The 18,257-nt window shown below is 43.2% G+C and overlaps 1 protein-coding gene across 8 annotated transcripts in view; it reads left to right on the top strand.

The window, feature by feature from the left end:
• Positions 1–18,257, top strand: part of lcorl (ligand dependent nuclear receptor corepressor-like) — a 199,342-nt gene that overhangs the window by 114,284 nt on the left and 66,801 nt on the right. For 2 of the 8 annotated variants that reach the window (XM_072496469.1, XM_072496468.1), the window contains one exon: positions 870–5,094. The exons of 4 other annotated variants lie outside the window; for them this stretch is intronic. In XM_072496469.1, coding sequence (XP_072352570.1) covers positions 870–1,920 — 1,051 coding nt within the window. In that variant the 3' untranslated portion in view covers positions 1,921–5,094. Of the gene's footprint in view, positions 1–869; positions 5,095–10,979; positions 11,043–18,257 lie in introns of those variants that run through there. 2 more of the 8 variants (XM_072496466.1, XM_072496467.1) reach the window with 2 other exon arrangements.

The following is an 18,257-nucleotide window of genomic DNA, read 5'->3' as shown; positions in this document are numbered from 1 at the left end:
CTGCAGCATTTACATATTTATGTAACTTATTTCATATTTAACTTAAATTGACACTTCTGGCACTTTTAGAGAAACAATGAAAATTGTTTTTTGATCATTTGTTAACATAGGAACAATTGTAAGTTTTCATATGCATTACTACAAATGCAGAATGAATAATGTTCTTTATCCAATGCCTGCTTTTGATTTCATATTTTGTTATATAGGTTGACTACTAAAGGACAGGTGGCCAAAAACAAAATTGACATCGTTATCTGTTTAGCTTGGATATGCTTAAAATTATTAGCAATAATGTGTCACATTTGGATTGTCACTGTGAATTGTTACTGTGCGGTATTAATGTGGCCTGTGCTTTATGTTTTGTGCAATGTTTTGGAAAATATTCTTAGCATGTTGTGGTTGCAGTACCCTGCCTGGAAAAAAAGAGGGTTGACTCTTTTATTACTTGTTTAGCGGTAACGTCACGTTTCTACTAACACATTGCTTTAGGACTTAGAATGCCATTATAGTTCAGTAAATTGAAAAGAACAATAATTGAAGCTCTAAAACTGTGAAAGTTGTTCCTTTTTTTTTCATGCAACTATCACGGGATAACAACTGCAAGAAACATTAACACAAATATTGAACTGTAACATAAAGCTCTTGCCAAGGCCGCTTTAGAAATGAAATCAAACATTTACACTGCCCTACCAGAACTGTAACCTTTTTCAGCTTTAAGCAATAACAGCCAGAACTCAAAGACTTAAACAATGAGAGAAGCAGTGATGTTACCCAAGCAACCCTGTAATAAAGGAGTGGACCCTTCCCTTCCATAGCTGTGTGCCAGTCTCTTGCGTCAGCTTACCATCGTTTCATTCCATCCATCCTAGGAGACTACAGATAAACACTGAGGAGCATGTGAAACGAAGTGCTGAATTTGCAGATGGTTTGCTTTCAAAGGCCTTGAAAGACATTCAGTCAGGGGCATTGGACATGAACAAAGCAGCCATACTTTATGGAATACCTCACCAGACTTTACTTCTCCATTTGGAAGCCTTATCAGGAGGAGCAGCACCATTGAAAAGTAAAACCAGCGATACCAGAGAAGGTTGTTTCTCGAAGACCTTTGGGGAACCTAATGCTCTTCTGCAAAAAGTTGCATTGTGGGCTAGAGCTCAGGCAGAACATAGTCCCGATCAATGCAGCGAGCATCGAAAACTCAGTCATGTTGAAACCTCAGAGTTGAAATTCCCCACTGCTTCCAGTTACCTCCATCAGTTAACCCTGCAAAGAATGGTTACGCAGTTAAAAGAAAAAGATGACAGTCTTCATAATGAAAGTGTCAGTAGTTCTGTTGTACAGTTAAAAATCCCTCAGGTACGAGCAAGCTCTGTGCCCAAGTCCCAGCCTGACAGCTGTGGTCTCTTCGATGTTATGTACCAGGTATCAAAAACGTCCTCGCTGCTGGAAGGATCAGCTCTTCAAAAACTCAAAACTATCCTGCCCAAGCAGAGTAAAATTGAATGTTCCTTACCTTTGACTCATTCTAGTGTTGATTCCTACCTACTGCATGGAGACCTTCCTCCACTATGTCTTAATGTAAAGAATGGCACGATTGATGTGACATCTGAAAATGATAGCCAGGATCATATTAGTCTGAAAGACAGTAAACAGCCAAGAAAAAAGCGTGGTCGCTATCGGCAATATGATCATGACATCTTGGAAGAAGCTATTACAATGGTGATGAGTGGGAAAATGAGTGTCTCTAAAGCACAAGGAATTTATGGAGTACCTCACAGCACTTTAGAATACAAAGTAAAAGAAAGATCTGGGACACTGAAGACTCCTCCGAAGAAGAAGCTCAGATTAACGGACACTGGGTTGTTCAGTATGACAAATTCAGGGACAAGCAGCTCCAAAAGTAGCAACAAGTCTACATAAATCCTCTTAAAAAGGGATGCGACTCAGATGGACTTCACTATACAGTAAATGCTAAATCAACTAGTATTGTAAAACCACCCTTTGGCCTTCAGGCAAAGCATAGTTTCAAGCAGGGATCTGACTGTGCGTAAAAAGGAATATACTTAGTACAGTCATATGTGCTAGTTCTCATCTTAATTCTCTTGTAGAATAAAACTAATTGTGATTTTAAAAAGTTCATGTCTAGTCAGGAAAATGCCACATTATAGGTATTTTCAATGGTTCAGTTGTAAGACAAATAATAGTCTCACACAGCATTATTTTATAGGATTGGCTCACTGAGCCCAAGTCAGGAATAGAAATGAACTGACCAGTCTTACTACCTAAAGTAGGTAAGGAAATTCCATTCTTAAGTAAAAATTCAACCTGCCAACTCATTAGAAGTACAATGAATTAATTCATAAATTTTGAGATAAACCTGTAAACACTTTTTAATCAAAACTTTCAGCGCACATTGTGTGCTATGTACTATGTTTAAGTCCCGGCTATTTTCTATAAGTTACACAGTTCAGATGTACATGTCAAATTGTGGAGACATTCATTTCACAAGTTTTAAAATGCAAATTTTAGGGAGTGCCAACAGTGGATTGACTGGTTAAAGCGTTAAAAGTGTTTTAGGAGTTGTGAAATTTTGCACCGTAATCTATCCTGTTGGCAAGATATTTATTTTATGAATCTCATTTTCTCCATCCTTGTAATCTCCCCATTCTACTTAACAGTGTGTGCTACTTTGGCAAATAGCCTGCTCTGGAGTCTCATCTTTCCACTGGCTGACTTCACAACAGCCATGAAGATTTTCAGCCAACGTGCCCCCCCCCCCCCCCCCCCCCCCTCCCCAATGCACAGATGAAATTGACAACTCTGGAAAATGAGAGATTGGCGTTCCAATGTTTTACATGTGGATTTAAGAGTGCCCAGAATAGGCAAATATTTTGTTCAAAAGTTTTAATTTCCGTACCTGTGATTATTTATGAATGGAAAATGTTTTAAAAATCACACGTCTCAAGTTTGGGGTTTGAGAAGGGAGCAAATTCCTAAATAGATGTTCCAATATCTGGAAACTGAAAATGCAAATATGAATAATTATATTGAGAAATAGACAAGCTGTTGGTGCGAAAGGTACGACTAACAAATTAGAGCACTGTATAGAGCATGATGCATAAGATGCACTGAAGAAGCTTGAGAATAGTATGTTTTGTTGCTCTTGTTAGTCTGTTAATTTAAAAAAAAATTAGGTATAGTATGTTGTAACAAGTTTGCAATTTCTCACACTCCCAGGACAGAATTTTGCTAACTGTAAACTTACCTGCTGCTAAGTGTTCTTGTCAGGGACTTGAAAATTCAAGTTTCACAAAGATATTCCAACTAGTTCAGTTTTTGTATCTATATACATTATAATTTTGAGTACCAAATTCAGCATTTGCTTCTCTTCTAGCAACCATTTCCGTTTTTGTGTCCATATACATTATCATTCTGAGCATCAAATTCAGCAGTTATTTTCCTTTAGTTTTACGAAGGCAATCCATTTGTTTCAATTTTTGTGTTCATAAACATTATCATTTTATGAGTACCAAATTCAGCAGTTGCATTTTGACATGGATTAACAGAAAGAAGCTTTTCAATTCAGGGTCTCAATATGGTTAGATAAGAAAGAAAAGCTTTGAACTGTTTTAGGCTTCTCTTGTGTTGCTGATGATCCAATTTTCTAATTTTATGACTTGGAATAGGGTAAATTTAAAAAACTTGTGTGAATTTGTGTTCAAGGCCTTGCCTTTGTAGTTCATACTGAAAACGTTAAAATATTGTTCTGGATTTTAAGATCAGATAAAGTTACCGTTTCACTTTAAAGTGTCATATAATATGAAAAATGATTGGGCTTGCTCTGTCAACCACTAAAGTTTGTCAGTACAGATGTGGCAGCATTTTGCTAACCTGACATTAAAAAGTGGCATGTTTCAATTTAGTAATTTTTAGAATTTGTCCACAATTTAAGCAAAAGTAAATAAAATGCTGAGCAAGCCCTAAAGACAAGGTTCCAACTTAGTACTAGGGATGTCACGATATTATGGTCATCATTCTCTCATTTCTCTCCACCTCTCCATTTTTACATTATAAGATCAATAGTAATCTGAAGTGTGCAACATAAAAAGTCATCCTTTTGTAGTCAAACATTACGTAGTCAAATATTACAATGGAAATTCAATTTTTTATCTTTAAAACACAAAATTAAACAAACTGAGAAAACACTATAAATATATATATATATATATATATATATATATATATATATATATATTGAGTAAATCAGTTTTGGATTGAATGGAAGAAATGCACCATTTGAAAATACAGAAACATTTAAGAGGATCACTGGCATTAATTGAAATAAGTTCTTAATTGGAAATAATTTAGTTTTTCATTTTATTTTTGTAGGAGCTTCGTTTTTTTGTAAAGTGTATAAAACACAAGTTTTATTTTTGTGTGAGAGGAAAGCAGATTTGTGAAACCTAACTTATTGAACTACTGTGCCACTATTCATTTGAAATTAATTTTTTTTCCTCCATAATCTTATGTTAATATCGTGACAACCGACTTTAGTACTCGAGAATGTTTCTGGAAAAATTTTGTATTACAAAACAGTGCCTCTGTTTTTAGAATTACTGCTCAGTAATGTTTAAACCATTTTCTGGTAGATAATGGGGAAAATTTTATATTGTATATTATGTTTAGTAAAACTGATTTTTAGTTTACAGTAAGTACAGATTATCACTTCTGTTTATTTTCAAATTGCAGTACAGTATTTCCATTATCACAGTAATATAGCTAAACTCTGTGGCTGCCTTGATTTTAAAAATTGGTTAATGTAAAACTGATTTTAGATTAGTTATATTTATGCATAAATCAATTGCACTATATTCATGAATTATTTATTACAATATTTTCTAATGAAAACAATGTTATCTGGACAATGTGTCTTGTGGTGTTAAACATTTACTGTGATTCTGTTTTCCTATGATGTGTTGTTTAATAATCCTCGATCTGTACAGATTTCAGCTGTTTTAATTATTGTGTTTATAGGTTGTAATTTGTAGTAAAGCACTTTGATGCTTTTGCACATAAAATTGAAAACTAGTAAAATGTGATCAAGTTGTCTTTTTTATGTATAATAGACGGTAAAGTTGTATGTCCTTCGTATTTATTCTGCATCCTGGTAGAAAAAAATCAGTAGTTGAAACTATTTTACACACACAGAGTTTTCTATTGCTTCTATCCTCCAGTTAACGCTAACTAAAATACCTCTGCAGGCATCACTGCTATTGGTGTGTTGACAACATGCACACATTTGCTAGGTAGTGATCTGTGCATTTAAATCATCCTTAACAAAGAAGTGTTTTAATTACCACTCTTACAAAAGTTTTTGTTTTGGAGAGCAGGGATAGAATCTCCAAAGGGCTCTCCTGACCTGCTACAGAAACTTTGGCAGAACCCCAGGAGAAATGGCATTAAACAAGTTGGTAAACCATTTGAGTCAGTAAGACATTAGAAATTATCACAACAGAAATTGGGATATTATTGTTTTCTGAGTAATTTGATATAATATCAGCACAAGGCACAAAATCTGTGGATGTTCAGCTTTAACACCCTTTATATCACTAAACAGTAGCAAATATGATGGTTAATGTAGATTTTATCATAGGTGAAGACCAAAAATTGGGGTATTTTAAAGTTTTATCTTGAAGACTTGTCATGGGTGACGTGTTAAAATTATTTGTTGAAATGTAATCCGGGGAAATAGATCAGAGTTTTTCTTTGACTCCATAATTTCTCTACTTTATAATATTCCACTGAAATTTCAGAGACATTTTTAGTTTGAAGATGCATGCTGCTTCCATTGGCATATTATGTATATTGGTGCATTGTATTGGCCATGGCTAGGTTGGTAATATTCTTGCCCCTGCATTAGAAGTTGTGCATTCAAGTCCCACTACAAGACTAGAACAAAAATAAAGACTTGCACTCCATCAAAGTACTGAAGGAGTGCTATCTTTCAGATGAGATGTTAAACTGAGGCCTGTGGATGTGAAAGGCCGGTTGACACTATTTCAAAGAGGAGCAGGGGAATTCTCCCCCTTGCCCTGGAATTTGCTATGATTTGTGCGAAGTGTATGCACATATCAATTGAAGGTACTGATCTCAACACTAGTTTAATGGAACTAAGTAGAGAGAAGGTAGAAGAGGAATGAATAGGCTTTGAACCTGCATTCTCATGGATGGAGGATTGGCTAATTAACAATAAGCAGAGTGGGATAAATAGGTCATTTTAAAGTTGGCTAGTTGTAACTGATCGGCTGCCACAGGGTTTAGTCCTGGGTCTGCTAATATTCATAATCTGTATTTCATGACTTGGATGAAGGGGCCAAGTGTACTGTAGAAATCTGCTGATGATCCAAAGGAAGGAAAGAAAATGATAAGACAGCAAAAAGTGAGGACGGTGAATGGGATGTTGGTCTTTATTGCAATGGAGATGGAATATAAATGTAGGGAAGTCTTGCTACAACTGGGAATCTGGAGAACCTGGGGGGTTCAGGTGTACAGATCTTTAAATACACGAACAGATGCAGAAAGTAATCGAGAAGGCTAATGAAATGCTGACCTTTATATCGAAGAGGATTGGAATATAAGGATGCAGAGGTTATGCTGCAGCTTTACAAAACCCTGGTTAGACCCTGCTTGGAGTTCTGTGAGCAGATCTGGGCACTACACCTTAGGAAGGATATTTTGGTCTTAAGAGGGAGTGCAATGTAGATTTGCAATAATGGCACCTGGACTTTAGGGATTAAGTTATGAGGAGAGATGATACAAATTAGGCCTGTTTTCTCTAGAATTTAGAAGGTTAAGGGATGATCTGACCAAAGTCTTCCAAGACATTAACAGGGAAAGACCGGGTAGATAAAGATAAACTGTTTTCACTGGTTGGACATTCTAGAACTAGGGGGCATAGCCTAAACCCTGGGGCCAGACCATTCAGAAAATATATCAAGAAGCACTGCTATAGACAAAGGGTGGTAACTCTTTCCACAAATGGTAATTGAAGCTAGATTTGTTAATTTTAAATCTGAGGTAGTTACATTTTTCTTAAGGAAAGAGATATGGGCCAAAGGCATGTATATGGAGTTAGGCCACAGATCAACCATGATCTCATGGGCGACATGGTAGCACAGTGGCTAGCACTATTGCCTCACAGCACCAGGGTCCCAGGTTTGATTCCCCCTTGAGTGATTGTCTGTGCGCAGTCTGCACGTTTGCCCCGTGTCTGCGTGGGTTTCCTCCGGGTGCTCCGGTTTCTTCCCACAAATCCCGAAAGATCTGCTTGTTAGGTGAATTGGACATTCTGAATTCTCCTTCTGTGTACTCAAACAGGCGCGGAGTGTGGCGACTAGGGGATTTTCACAGTAACTTCATTGCAGTGTTAATGTAAGCCTACTTGTGACAATAAAGATCATTATTATTATTGAATGGCTGAGCAGGCCTGAGGGCTGAGTGGCCTACCCCAGGTCCTATCTACTGTTTTGGACAAATATACTTGTATTGTAGGCAGTTCAGATTCACTCCACAGATTCCTGTTATGAAGAAAGATTGTGAAGATTGGGCCTCTTCTCATTGGAATTAAGAAGAATGAGAGGTGATCTATTTAAAACATATGTGATTCTGAAGGAACTTAACTGAGTGCATGCAGAGAGGATGTTTTTCTTCATGGACAAATTTAGAACTAGTGGTCAAGAGTTTAAAAATAAAATCAACCATTTTATGACCGATGAAGGAGAATTGTTTTCCTTTGAAAGTAATTAGTCTTCGGAATTCTCTTCCAGGAGAGCAGTAGAGGCTTGGTCATTGAATATATTCAAGCCTGACTTAAGGCAGAATTTTGATCTACAAGAGAATTGAAGGTTATGGAAGATGGGCAGGAAAGAGAATTCAAGAACTTGAACAGATCTAGGCAGCATGGTAGCACAGTGGCTAGCAATGCTGTCTCACAGCACCGTCGGATTTGATTTTAGCCATGGGTGACTGTGTAGAGTTTGCATATTCTATCTGTGTCTGTGTGGGTTTCTTCCACTTTCCTCCCTCATCCAAAGGTGTACAGTTTGGGTGGGCTTACGGGGATAGGGTTGGAGAGTGGGCCTAGGTAGGGCCCTCTTTCAGAGGGTCGGTGCAGACTTGATGGGCCGAATTGCTTCCTTCTGCTCTAGGAATTCTATAGCTCTATCTGCGTCTTGTAAGCTCCAATTGTCCTCTGAAAAAGGAGGTACTTTAAAAGTTTGCACCATTCAAGACAAGGAAGTCTCTTGGTCTAGATGGGATCCAACTGCTGAGTTAAGTAAGGATGAAAATAGTGGAGGCTCTGGCCAGAATCTTCCAATCCAGCCTCGATATTGGAATGGTGCCAGAGAATTGGCGATTGCAAATATTGCACTACCATTCAAAGAAGAAGAGGCCTAAATCCAGCAATTGCAAGCTAAACAGCCTAATGTCAATGGTGGTGAACTTAATCTGGAACAAAGTTAATTGACATTTGGAATAAGGAGTTAATTGATGAAAACCAGCATGAATTTGTTACCTGTGGAGGTGGTAATGTACTGAATTAGTAATCCAGAGACCCAGGCTTTACTCTTGAGGTCACTGGTTCAAATCCCGCCATGATAGCTGCTGGAATTTAAATTCAATTAATTATTAAGTACAATTAATTTTAATGTGGGCCACAAAACTATCATTGGTTGTCAGAAAAATCCATCTGGTTCACTAATGTCTTTTGAGGGAAGGAAATCTGCCATCTTTGCCTGGCCTACATGTGACGCCAGACCCCAACAATGTGTTTGACTCTTAACTGCACTCTGAAAGGGCCTAGCAAGCTACTCGTAGCAATTGGAAATGAGGAAACGAATGCCAGCCTTAAGAGAAGCACCCAAATCCAATTAATTAAATAGAAAGCAAATTACATTTGACTAAACTGATCTGATTCTACGTTATGGTTGACATGTATATGGAATTTCAAAAGTCATTTATTAAAGAACTACATAGTAGACATCTTTAAAGTCTATGGGATTAAAGGGACAATGGCTGCATGGATACAGAATTGTCTAAGGGACAGAAAGAAGAGAGTATAGTGAACAGTTGTTTTTCTGACTGGAGAAAAGTATGTAACCATGTCCGTATTGGGACCATTGCTCTTTTCCAATTGCATATTAAAAACCTGCATTTGGGGACATGGTGATTTTTTTTTTTTACATCTGTGAACTTGACAAGACACCAGGAGGATATAGACTGGTGAAATTGGCAAATACATGCTGGCTACAATTTCATGCAAGGAAGTGTGAAGTGATTCATTTAGGTAGGAGAAATTAGATGCAATGCAAACTAAATGGTATAATTTTCAAGGGGGCATAAAAGGAAACCCAGAGGTTTATGTATACAAACTTTGAAAGTGGCAAAATAAGTTGAAAAAGCTCTGGGACAAAAAGACGTATGTTCTCCATTGCTTTAAAATTAAGTTGTATAGAATACGCAAACAAGATATGCTAAATTTTTTAAAAACACTGGTTAGGCCCCAACTGGGTCTATAGAATCCCTACAGTGTAGAAGGAAGCCATTAAACCCATCGAGTCTGCACTGACCCTTCGAAAGAGCATTCTACCTGGGCCCACTCGCTCGCCCTATCCACGTAACCCTATGCATTAGTCATGGCCAATCCACCTAACCTGCACATCTTTTGACTGAGAGGAAACAGGAGCACCCGGAGGAAACCCACGCAGGCACAGTCTGAACGTGCAAACTCCACACAGTCACCCAAGGCTAGAATCGAACCCAGGTCCCTGGTGCTGTGAGGCAGCAGTGCTAACAACTGTGCCACTGCACCCTGAAGTATTATGTGTTGGCACCATACTTTAGGAAAATTACTGTGACCATACAGGTACAATGTCTCAACACAAATCTCTGGTCAGAGTCTATTCCGGATTTCAAATCTTACTGGTTTTCAGGTATGGTAGTTGGGTTGGATCATATGGTGTCACTTGGAGCGTGGAAAAAGAATGGTGTGTGAAGCCGATAACTAGTTGGCTCACGTGTGCGAATGCAGCACCTAATCGAACAAGCTGCTAAGTTATTTTGCTTATCTGGTAAAACTGATGCAAGGCAGCTTTTTAAAAACAAAAAGCCCGTTTTTCAGATAGCTGGATATGAGACACTGCCTGTAGCAGGCAGAAGGGACTTGAGACTAGGGTTTTCATTGCATAGAAGGTCAATAGGAGATTTGTTAGCCATGTTCAAAATCATGAATGGTATAAGGAGAAACCTTTTCAGTGGCTGAAAAGTTGGCAACCAGAGGAACAGATTAAGGTAAACGGCAATTGATCCACAGTTGGCATGAGAATAACAAAGAATTGTGAAGTAGCCTGTAACGCACTGTCTGAATATTTTGTGGAAATAGATTCAATAATTTTCAGAAGAGAATTTGATAATTATTTGAAAAGGAGAAATGTTACAGGCAAGAAGGAAAGTGTAGCGAATTAGATAGCTCTTTCTAAGAACTGGCAGAGTTATGATGGGCTAAATGGCCTGTGCTGCATCATTCTGTGATCCAGTTAAATAATTAGGTTTTATAAATGTGTATAAATCGGGCATGTGTGGATTTTCTTTTACATTGGTGCCTGATTTTTGAGGATTTGTTAAGTCTTTATCCTTTTTTCTAAATATAACCAAATTGCTTAATTTCTAAGCTATGAAGTATTACTCCAATATAGTGCACTGCGACAGCTTTCTGAAGTATTTATGCAAACAACTGACAGTATAGAGACAGATCTTTTGATCAAGAAAACTTTAGCGTGAGGTTGAGTAGTAAAACGAACAACATTTTGGCGTTCACCTCTGTTCCTGACATTCTTCTCTTCTCCCTATTCTCTTTCTTACTCCTTCCCCAAAACCACTCCCCCCATCCCTCAAACCCTGCACTGTTTCATTGCTTTCAGCAGCGTGGTGGCAAGGGAATTGCTGAGAAGATGCATCCCTGATTAGGAGACAGCCACTATGCGGTAAGATTTAAAGATAGATATGCTTTTGGATACAATTTCATATTGATTTGGAGCAGGAGAAATGTTTGCATGCATACAAAAGGTTATATTCATTCTGGAATGTTATCCTAATCGAGTAAGGCAGTTGGCATTTTATTGCAGTAGCTTTGGCATGTATATTCAGATTAAAATATTGTCCATGCCATCTTGCAATTTTTTTGTGCTAGTAAAAATGAGTATTTTACTAGTTTAGTGAAAGTTCTTCTATAAATAAGAATGATAAATTTAAGAAAATGTTGGAAACACAGAGTAAGCGATGTTAGTAAAGAGAAGGCAGCTTCATGTTTTAAATGTAAACATTTTGTTATTATGGGACCTGGAAGAATGACTGCCTTAGTGGGAGTGATAATGAGATGAGGAATAGGGAGAGAGAGCAATTAAACACGTGGCTACAGGGATGGTGCAGGCAGGAGGGATTTAGATTTCTGGATAACTGGGGCTCTTTCTGGGGAAGGTGGGACCTCTACAGACAGGATGGTCTACATCTGAACCTGCGGGGCACAAATATCCTGGGGGGGAGATTTGCTAGTGCTCTTTGGGGGGGTTTAAACTAATGCAGCAGGGGCATGGGAACCTGGATTGTAGTTTTAGGGTACGGGAGATTGAGAGTACAGAGGTCAGGAACACAGATTTGACTTCGCAGGAGGGGGCCAGTGTTCAGGTAGGTGGTTTGAAGTGTGTCTACTTCAATGCCAGGAGTATACGAAATAAGGTAGAGGAACTGACAGCATGGGTTGGTACCTGGGACTTCGATATTGTGGCCATTTCGGAGACATGGATAGAGCAGGGACAGGAATGGTTGTTGCAGGTTCCGGGGTTTAGGTATTTTAGTAAGCTCCGAGAAGGAGGCAAAAGAGGGGGAGGTGTGGCGCTGCTAGTCAAGAACAGTATTACGGTGGCGGAGAGGATGCTAGATGGGGACTCTTCCGAGGTAGTATGGGCTGAGGTTAGAAACAGGAAAGGAGAGATCACCCTGTTGGGAGTTTTCTATAGGCCTCCTAATAGTTCTAGGGATGTAGATGAAAGGATGGCGAAGATGATTCTGGATAAGAGCGAAAGTAGCAGGGTAGTTATTATGGGAGACTTTAACTTTCCAAATATTGACTGGAAAAGATATAGTTTGAGTACATTAGATGGGTCGTTTTTTGTACAATGTGTGCAGGAGGGTTTCCTGACACTATGTTGACAGGCCAACAAGAGGCGAGGCCACATTGGATTTGGTTTTGGGTAATGAACCAGGCCAGGTGCTAGATTTGGAGGTAGGTGAGCACTTTGGGGACAGTGACCACAATTCGGTGACGTTTGCGTTAGTGATGGAATGGGATAAGTATACCCCGCAGGGCAAGAGTTATAGCTGGGGGAAGGGCAATTATGATGCCATTAGACATGACTTGGGAGGGGTAGGTTGGAGAAGTAGGCTGCAAGTGTTGGGCACACTGGATATGTGGAGCTTGTTCAAGGAACAGCTACTGCGTGTTATTGATAAGTACGTACCGGTCAGGCAGGGAGGAAGGCGTCGAGCGAGGGAACCGTGGTTTACCAAAGAAGTGGAATCTCTTGTTAAGAGGAAGAAGGAGGCCTATGTGAAGATGAGGTGTGAAGTTTCAGTTGGGGCGCTTGATAGTTACAAGGTAGCGAGGAAGGATCAAACAAGAATAGGTATCTGATGATAGATACATGTAGATACAAAGGAATGAAGTGAAGAGCAGAGTAGTTTAATGGCAAAAAGGAAATGGGTCTGCTATTTATATATTTGGAGGAGATGCTGTGTGGGATAGGAAATATAAGATGGGGTAGCGATTTCTGAAAGAGAGAAACTTGACTGCTGAGAAATGACGGCGGGTTTGATATTCGGTGACATAAGAACATACAAATTAGAAGTCCACTTGGTCCTTGAGCCTGCTCCACCATTACAATCAGATCGGCTATGATCTTATTGAATTTCAACCCTACATTTCTGCCTACCTCTGATAACCTTTCACCTCCTTGTTAATCAAGAATCTATCTAACTCTGCCTTAAAACTATTCAGACTCTGCTTCCAATTTTTTTGAGGAAGAGAGTTCCAGAGACTCACAAACCTCAGACAGAAAATTTCTCCTCATCTCAGTTTTAAATGAGTGACTCCTTATTTTAAAAAGTGACCGTTAGTTCTGGGTACTCTGACGAGAGGAAAACATCCCCTCAACATCCACTATATCAATACCCCTCCGGATTCGAAAAGTTTCAATCAAGTCACCTCTTGGGCGAAATTCTCCCCAAACGGCGCGATGTCCGCCGACTGGCGCCCAAAACGGCGCCGCCCCAAAGGTGCGGAATGCTCCGCATCTTTGGCGGCCGAGCCCCAACATTGGGGGGCTAGGCCGGCGCCGGAGGGATTTCCGCCCCGCCAGCTGGCTGAAACGACCTTTGTTGCCCCGCCAGCTGGCGCGGAAATGACATATCGGGGCGGCGCGGGAGCGTCAGCGGCCGCTGACAGGTTCCCGCGCATGCGCAGTGGAGGGAGTCTCTTCCGCCTCCGCCATGGTGGAGACCGTGGCGGAGGCGGAAGGGAAAGAGTACCCCCACGGCACAGGCCCGCCCGCGGATCGGTGGGCCCCGATCGCAGGCCAGGCCACCGTGGGGGCACCCCCCGGGGCCAGATCACCCCCCGCCCTCTCTTTTCACCCCCCCCCCCCCCCCCAGGACCCCGGAGCCCGCCCACGCCGCCTTGTCCCGCCGTTCAAAAGGTGGTTTAATCCACGCCGGCGGGACAGGCAATTTATCGGCGGGACTTCGGCCCATCCGGGCCGGAGTATCCAGCGGGGGGGGCCCGCCAACCGGCGCGGCCCGATTCCCGCCCCCGCCGAATATCCAGTACCGGAGACGTCAGCAACCGGCGGGGGCGGGATTCACGGCAGCCCCCGGCGATTCTCCAACCCGGCGGGGGGTCGGAGAATGACGCCCCTTATTCTTCTAAACTCTGGTGGATGCAAACCTAAACTCTCCAACCAGTTCTCATAAGTCAACACACCCATTCCAGATATTACTCTGGTAAACCTTCTGAACTGCTTCCATGCATTTACATCCACAAATAAGGTGACCAATACTGTACATAGTACGCCAAACTACCAAGTTACCACCAACACGTCACCTGTTCCACTAGAGGCCCAAACATCCTGGACCACTGCTATACAAATATAAAACATGACGACGGCTCTTTTTTTTAATAAACATTTTATTGAGGTATTTTTGGTATTATAACAACAAAATAAACATTGTACATGAAACTATAAACATAGTGCAAAAGCCGTCTCCCTCCCTTACAGGTCCCACCTTTATTAGCCCCCTACTCTAAACTAACCCCCCCCTTCCGCTGCCGATTAATTTTCCGTGAAGAAATCGATGAACGGTTGCCACCTTCGGGCAAACCCTAACATTGACCCTCTCAAGGCAAACTTGATTTTCTCCAAACAGAGAAAGCTAGCCATGTGTGATAGCCAGGTCTCCGACTTCGGGGGCTTTGAGGCCCTCCAAGCTAATAGTATCCGTCTCTGGGCTACCAGGGAAGCAAAGGTCAGAACGTCTGCCTCTCTCCTCCTGGATTCCCGCGTCTTCCGACACCCCGAAAATCGCCACCTCTGGACTCAGTGCCACCCTTGTTTTTAACACCGTGGACATGGCATCTGCAAGCTCCTGCCAAAATCTCCTAAGCTTCGGACATGCCCAGAACATGTGGACATTGTTCGCTGTTCCTCCCGCACATTTTGCACGCCTGTCTTCCACCCCAAAGAATCTGCTCATCCGGGCCGCTGTCATATGAGCCCAATGAACGACCTTGAATTGTACCAGGCTGAGCCTGGCACATGTTGCGGACGCGTTGACTCTACTCAACGCGTCCGCCCATAGACCATCCTCTATCGCTCCTCCTCTCACTTGCGCTTCAGCTCCTCGGTCTGCGTCTCCTCTGACCCCATAAATTCCTTGTAAACGTCAGAGACACTCCCTTCTCCTACCCACCCTCTGGAAACTACCCTGTCCTGAATCCCCCTTAGCGGTAGGAGCGGGAAGGATGACGCCTGTTTACGTAGGAAGTTCCGCACCTGCAGGTACCTGAATTTGTCTCCCCTCGCCGACCCAAACTTCTCCTCCAGCGCCCGCATACTCGGAAAGCTCCCCTCTATAAACATATCCCCATTCTCTCAATCCCTGCTCTCAGCCATATCCGGAACCACCCATCCGTACTACCCGGGGCAAACCGGTGATTATTACAGATTGGGGACCAGACTGATGCTCCCTCTGCTCCCACATGTCTCCTCCATTGCCCCCAGACTCTCGGGGCTGCCACCACCACGGGGCTAGTGGAGTACCGTGCCGGCGGGAACGGCAGAGGCGCAGTTACCAACGCCCCCAGACTGATGCCCTTGCATGAAGCTGCTTCCATACGCTCCCAAGCCAACCCCTCCCCCACCACTCATTCCTGACCATGGCTATATTTGCCGCCCAGTAATAATTACTAAAATTTGGCAGCGCCAGCCCGCCCTCTCCCCGACTCCACTCCAGCATTATCTTCCTTACTCTCAGGGTCTTGCCCGCCCAAACAAAGCTAGTGATCACTTTGTTGACCCATTTAAAAAGGACCGTGGAATAAAGGTGGGGAGGCATTGAAACACAAACAGAAATCTCGGGAGGACCGTCATCTTCACCGTCTGCAACCTCCCAGCTAATGTCAACGGGAGCTCGTTCCATCTCCGAAAATCGTCCTTCATTTGGTCTAATAGTCGGGCCACATTTAATTTATGAAGCCGGTCCCATTCCCGTGCCACTTGAATGCCTAGGTACCTAAAGCTTCCTCTTACTAATCTAAACGGCAGCTCCCCCAATCGCCTCGCCTGGACCACTAACATCTCACTTTTCCCCATATTTAGCTTATACCCTGAAAACTGACCCAATTCCCCTAGAAACCTCATGATTTTTTCCATCCCCTCTATTGGGTCCGATATGCAGGTCATCTGCATAGAGTGAGACTCTGTGCCCCCCCTCCCACCCACCCCCACGGACCAGCCCCTTGAGGCTCTCAGAGCAATTGCCAACAGCTCTATAGCTATCGTGAATAACAGCATGGAGAGGGGGCATCCCTGTCTTGTCCCCCAGTGCAGTCTAAAATAGTCCGATGTTGTCCTATTTGTCCGTACGCTTGCCACGGGAGCCTGATGCAGCAACCTGACCAGTCAATAAAGCCCCGCCCAAATCCGAACCGTCCCAGTACCTCCCACAGATAATCCCATTCTACCCGATCAAAAGCCTTTTCTGCATCCATTGCGATCACTATCTCCACCTCCCTTCCTTCCGGGGGCATCATGATCTTACATTGGTCACCAACTGCCTACCCTTAACATACCCTGTCTGGTCCTTCCCAATAACGTCCGGTACACAATCCTCAATCCTGGAGAACAAAATTTTGGCCAGCAGTTTGCCGTCCACATTCAACAGTGATATCGGCATGTAGGACCCACACAGCTCCGGGTTCTTGTCCCGCTTCTGAATCAGCAAAATCGTGGCCTGTGACATCGTCGGGGGCAGCACCCCTCTTTCCCTTGCCTCATTGCCTCATTGAACATCCTCATCAACACTGGCCCCAATATCCCAGAGAACCTTTTATAAAACTCCACTGGGTACCCATCCGGCCCCGGGGCTTTACCCGACTGCATGGCCTTCAGACCCTCCACTATCTCTTCCAACACGATTGGAACCCCCGACCCTTCTACCAGCTCCCCGTCCACCTTTCGGAAATTCAGCCCCCTCAAAACATGCCTCATCCCCCCCCCCCCCCCCGGCCTCGTAGGGGGTTCCGACCTATCCAGCCTACTGTAGAAATCCCTAAACGCCTTATTCACCCCTACTGAATCTCCAACCAGGTTCCCATCTCCGTCACTTACTTTCCCTATCTCCCTGGCTGCCTCCCTCTTTCTAAGCTGCTGTGCAAGCATTCTGCTGGCCTTCTCTCCGTACTCCATTCTCGCCCCCTTGTCTTTCTCAGCTGCTCCACCGCCCTCCCTGTGGTTAACAAGCCGAACTCCGCCTGTAGCCTCCGACTTTCCGTTAAAAGCCCGGTTTCAGAGGCCTCCGCATACCTCCTATCGATCTGTAGTATCTCCTTTACCAGTCGGTCCGTCTCTGCCCTGTCCACCTCTCTATGGGCCCGTATCGAGATCAGCTCCCCTCTGACCACCGCCTTCATGCTTCCCAGACCACCACTGCTGAAATTTCCCCCGTGGCGTTGACCTGCAGGTAGTTCTGAATACATTTCCTCAGCCGCTCGCACACCCCTTCGTCAGCCAGTGGAATCTCCAGTGCGGGCGCTGGTTACTGTCTTTACTAACCTGCAGGTCAACACAGTGCGGAGCATGGTCTGAGATTGTGATCGCTGAGTACCCCGTGTCCACCACCCCTGCCAGTAAGGCCCTGCTCAAAATAAATCAATCCGGGAGTATACTTTATGCACGTGTGAGTAGAAGGAGAACTCCTTCACCCTCGGCTGCTCAAATCTCCACGGATCCACCCCCCCCATCTGCTCCATGAACCCTTTAAGTTCCTTTGCCATTGCTGGCACCCTGCCCGTTTTCGAGCTTGACCGGTCCACGGCAGCGTCAATAACTGTGTTGAAGTCCCCTCCCATGACCAACCTGTGCGAGTCCAGGTCCGGTATCTTCCCCAGCATCCTCTTTATGAACTCCACATCATCCCAATTTGGCGCATACACATTTGCTAATACCACCTGCACCCCCTCCAGTTTCCTACTGATAATAATGTACCAACCTCCCACATCTGAGACTATTCTACCCGCTTCAAACACCACCCGCTTATTGATCAGGATCGCGACCCCTCTAGTCTTTGAATCTAGTCCCGAGTGAAAGACCTGACTGACCCACTCTTTCCTCAATCTAATCTGGTCAGTTACTCTAAGGTGTATCTCCTGCAACATTACCACGTCCGCCTTCAGTCCCCTAAGATGCGCGAACACACATTTAACCCTCGAACATTCCAGGTGATCAGCCTAGTTGGGGGGCTCATTTGCCCCCCCCCCCCCTTGCCAATCAACTATCCCCTTTTTTGGGGCCTGCCTCCAGCCCATGCTCCGCACCTCCACCGGCCCGCCCCCAGACGGCCTCCGCCCCCAACCTCCTCTTTGTCCCTCA

This window comes from Scyliorhinus torazame, chromosome 3 (assembly GCF_047496885.1).
Source record: "Scyliorhinus torazame isolate Kashiwa2021f chromosome 3, sScyTor2.1, whole genome shotgun sequence".
In the NCBI taxonomy this organism is placed as follows: domain Eukaryota; kingdom Metazoa; phylum Chordata; class Chondrichthyes; order Carcharhiniformes; family Scyliorhinidae; genus Scyliorhinus; species Scyliorhinus torazame.
Note: the sequence above shows the minus strand (reverse complement) of the source record. Positions and strands in the feature narration are given on the sequence as shown.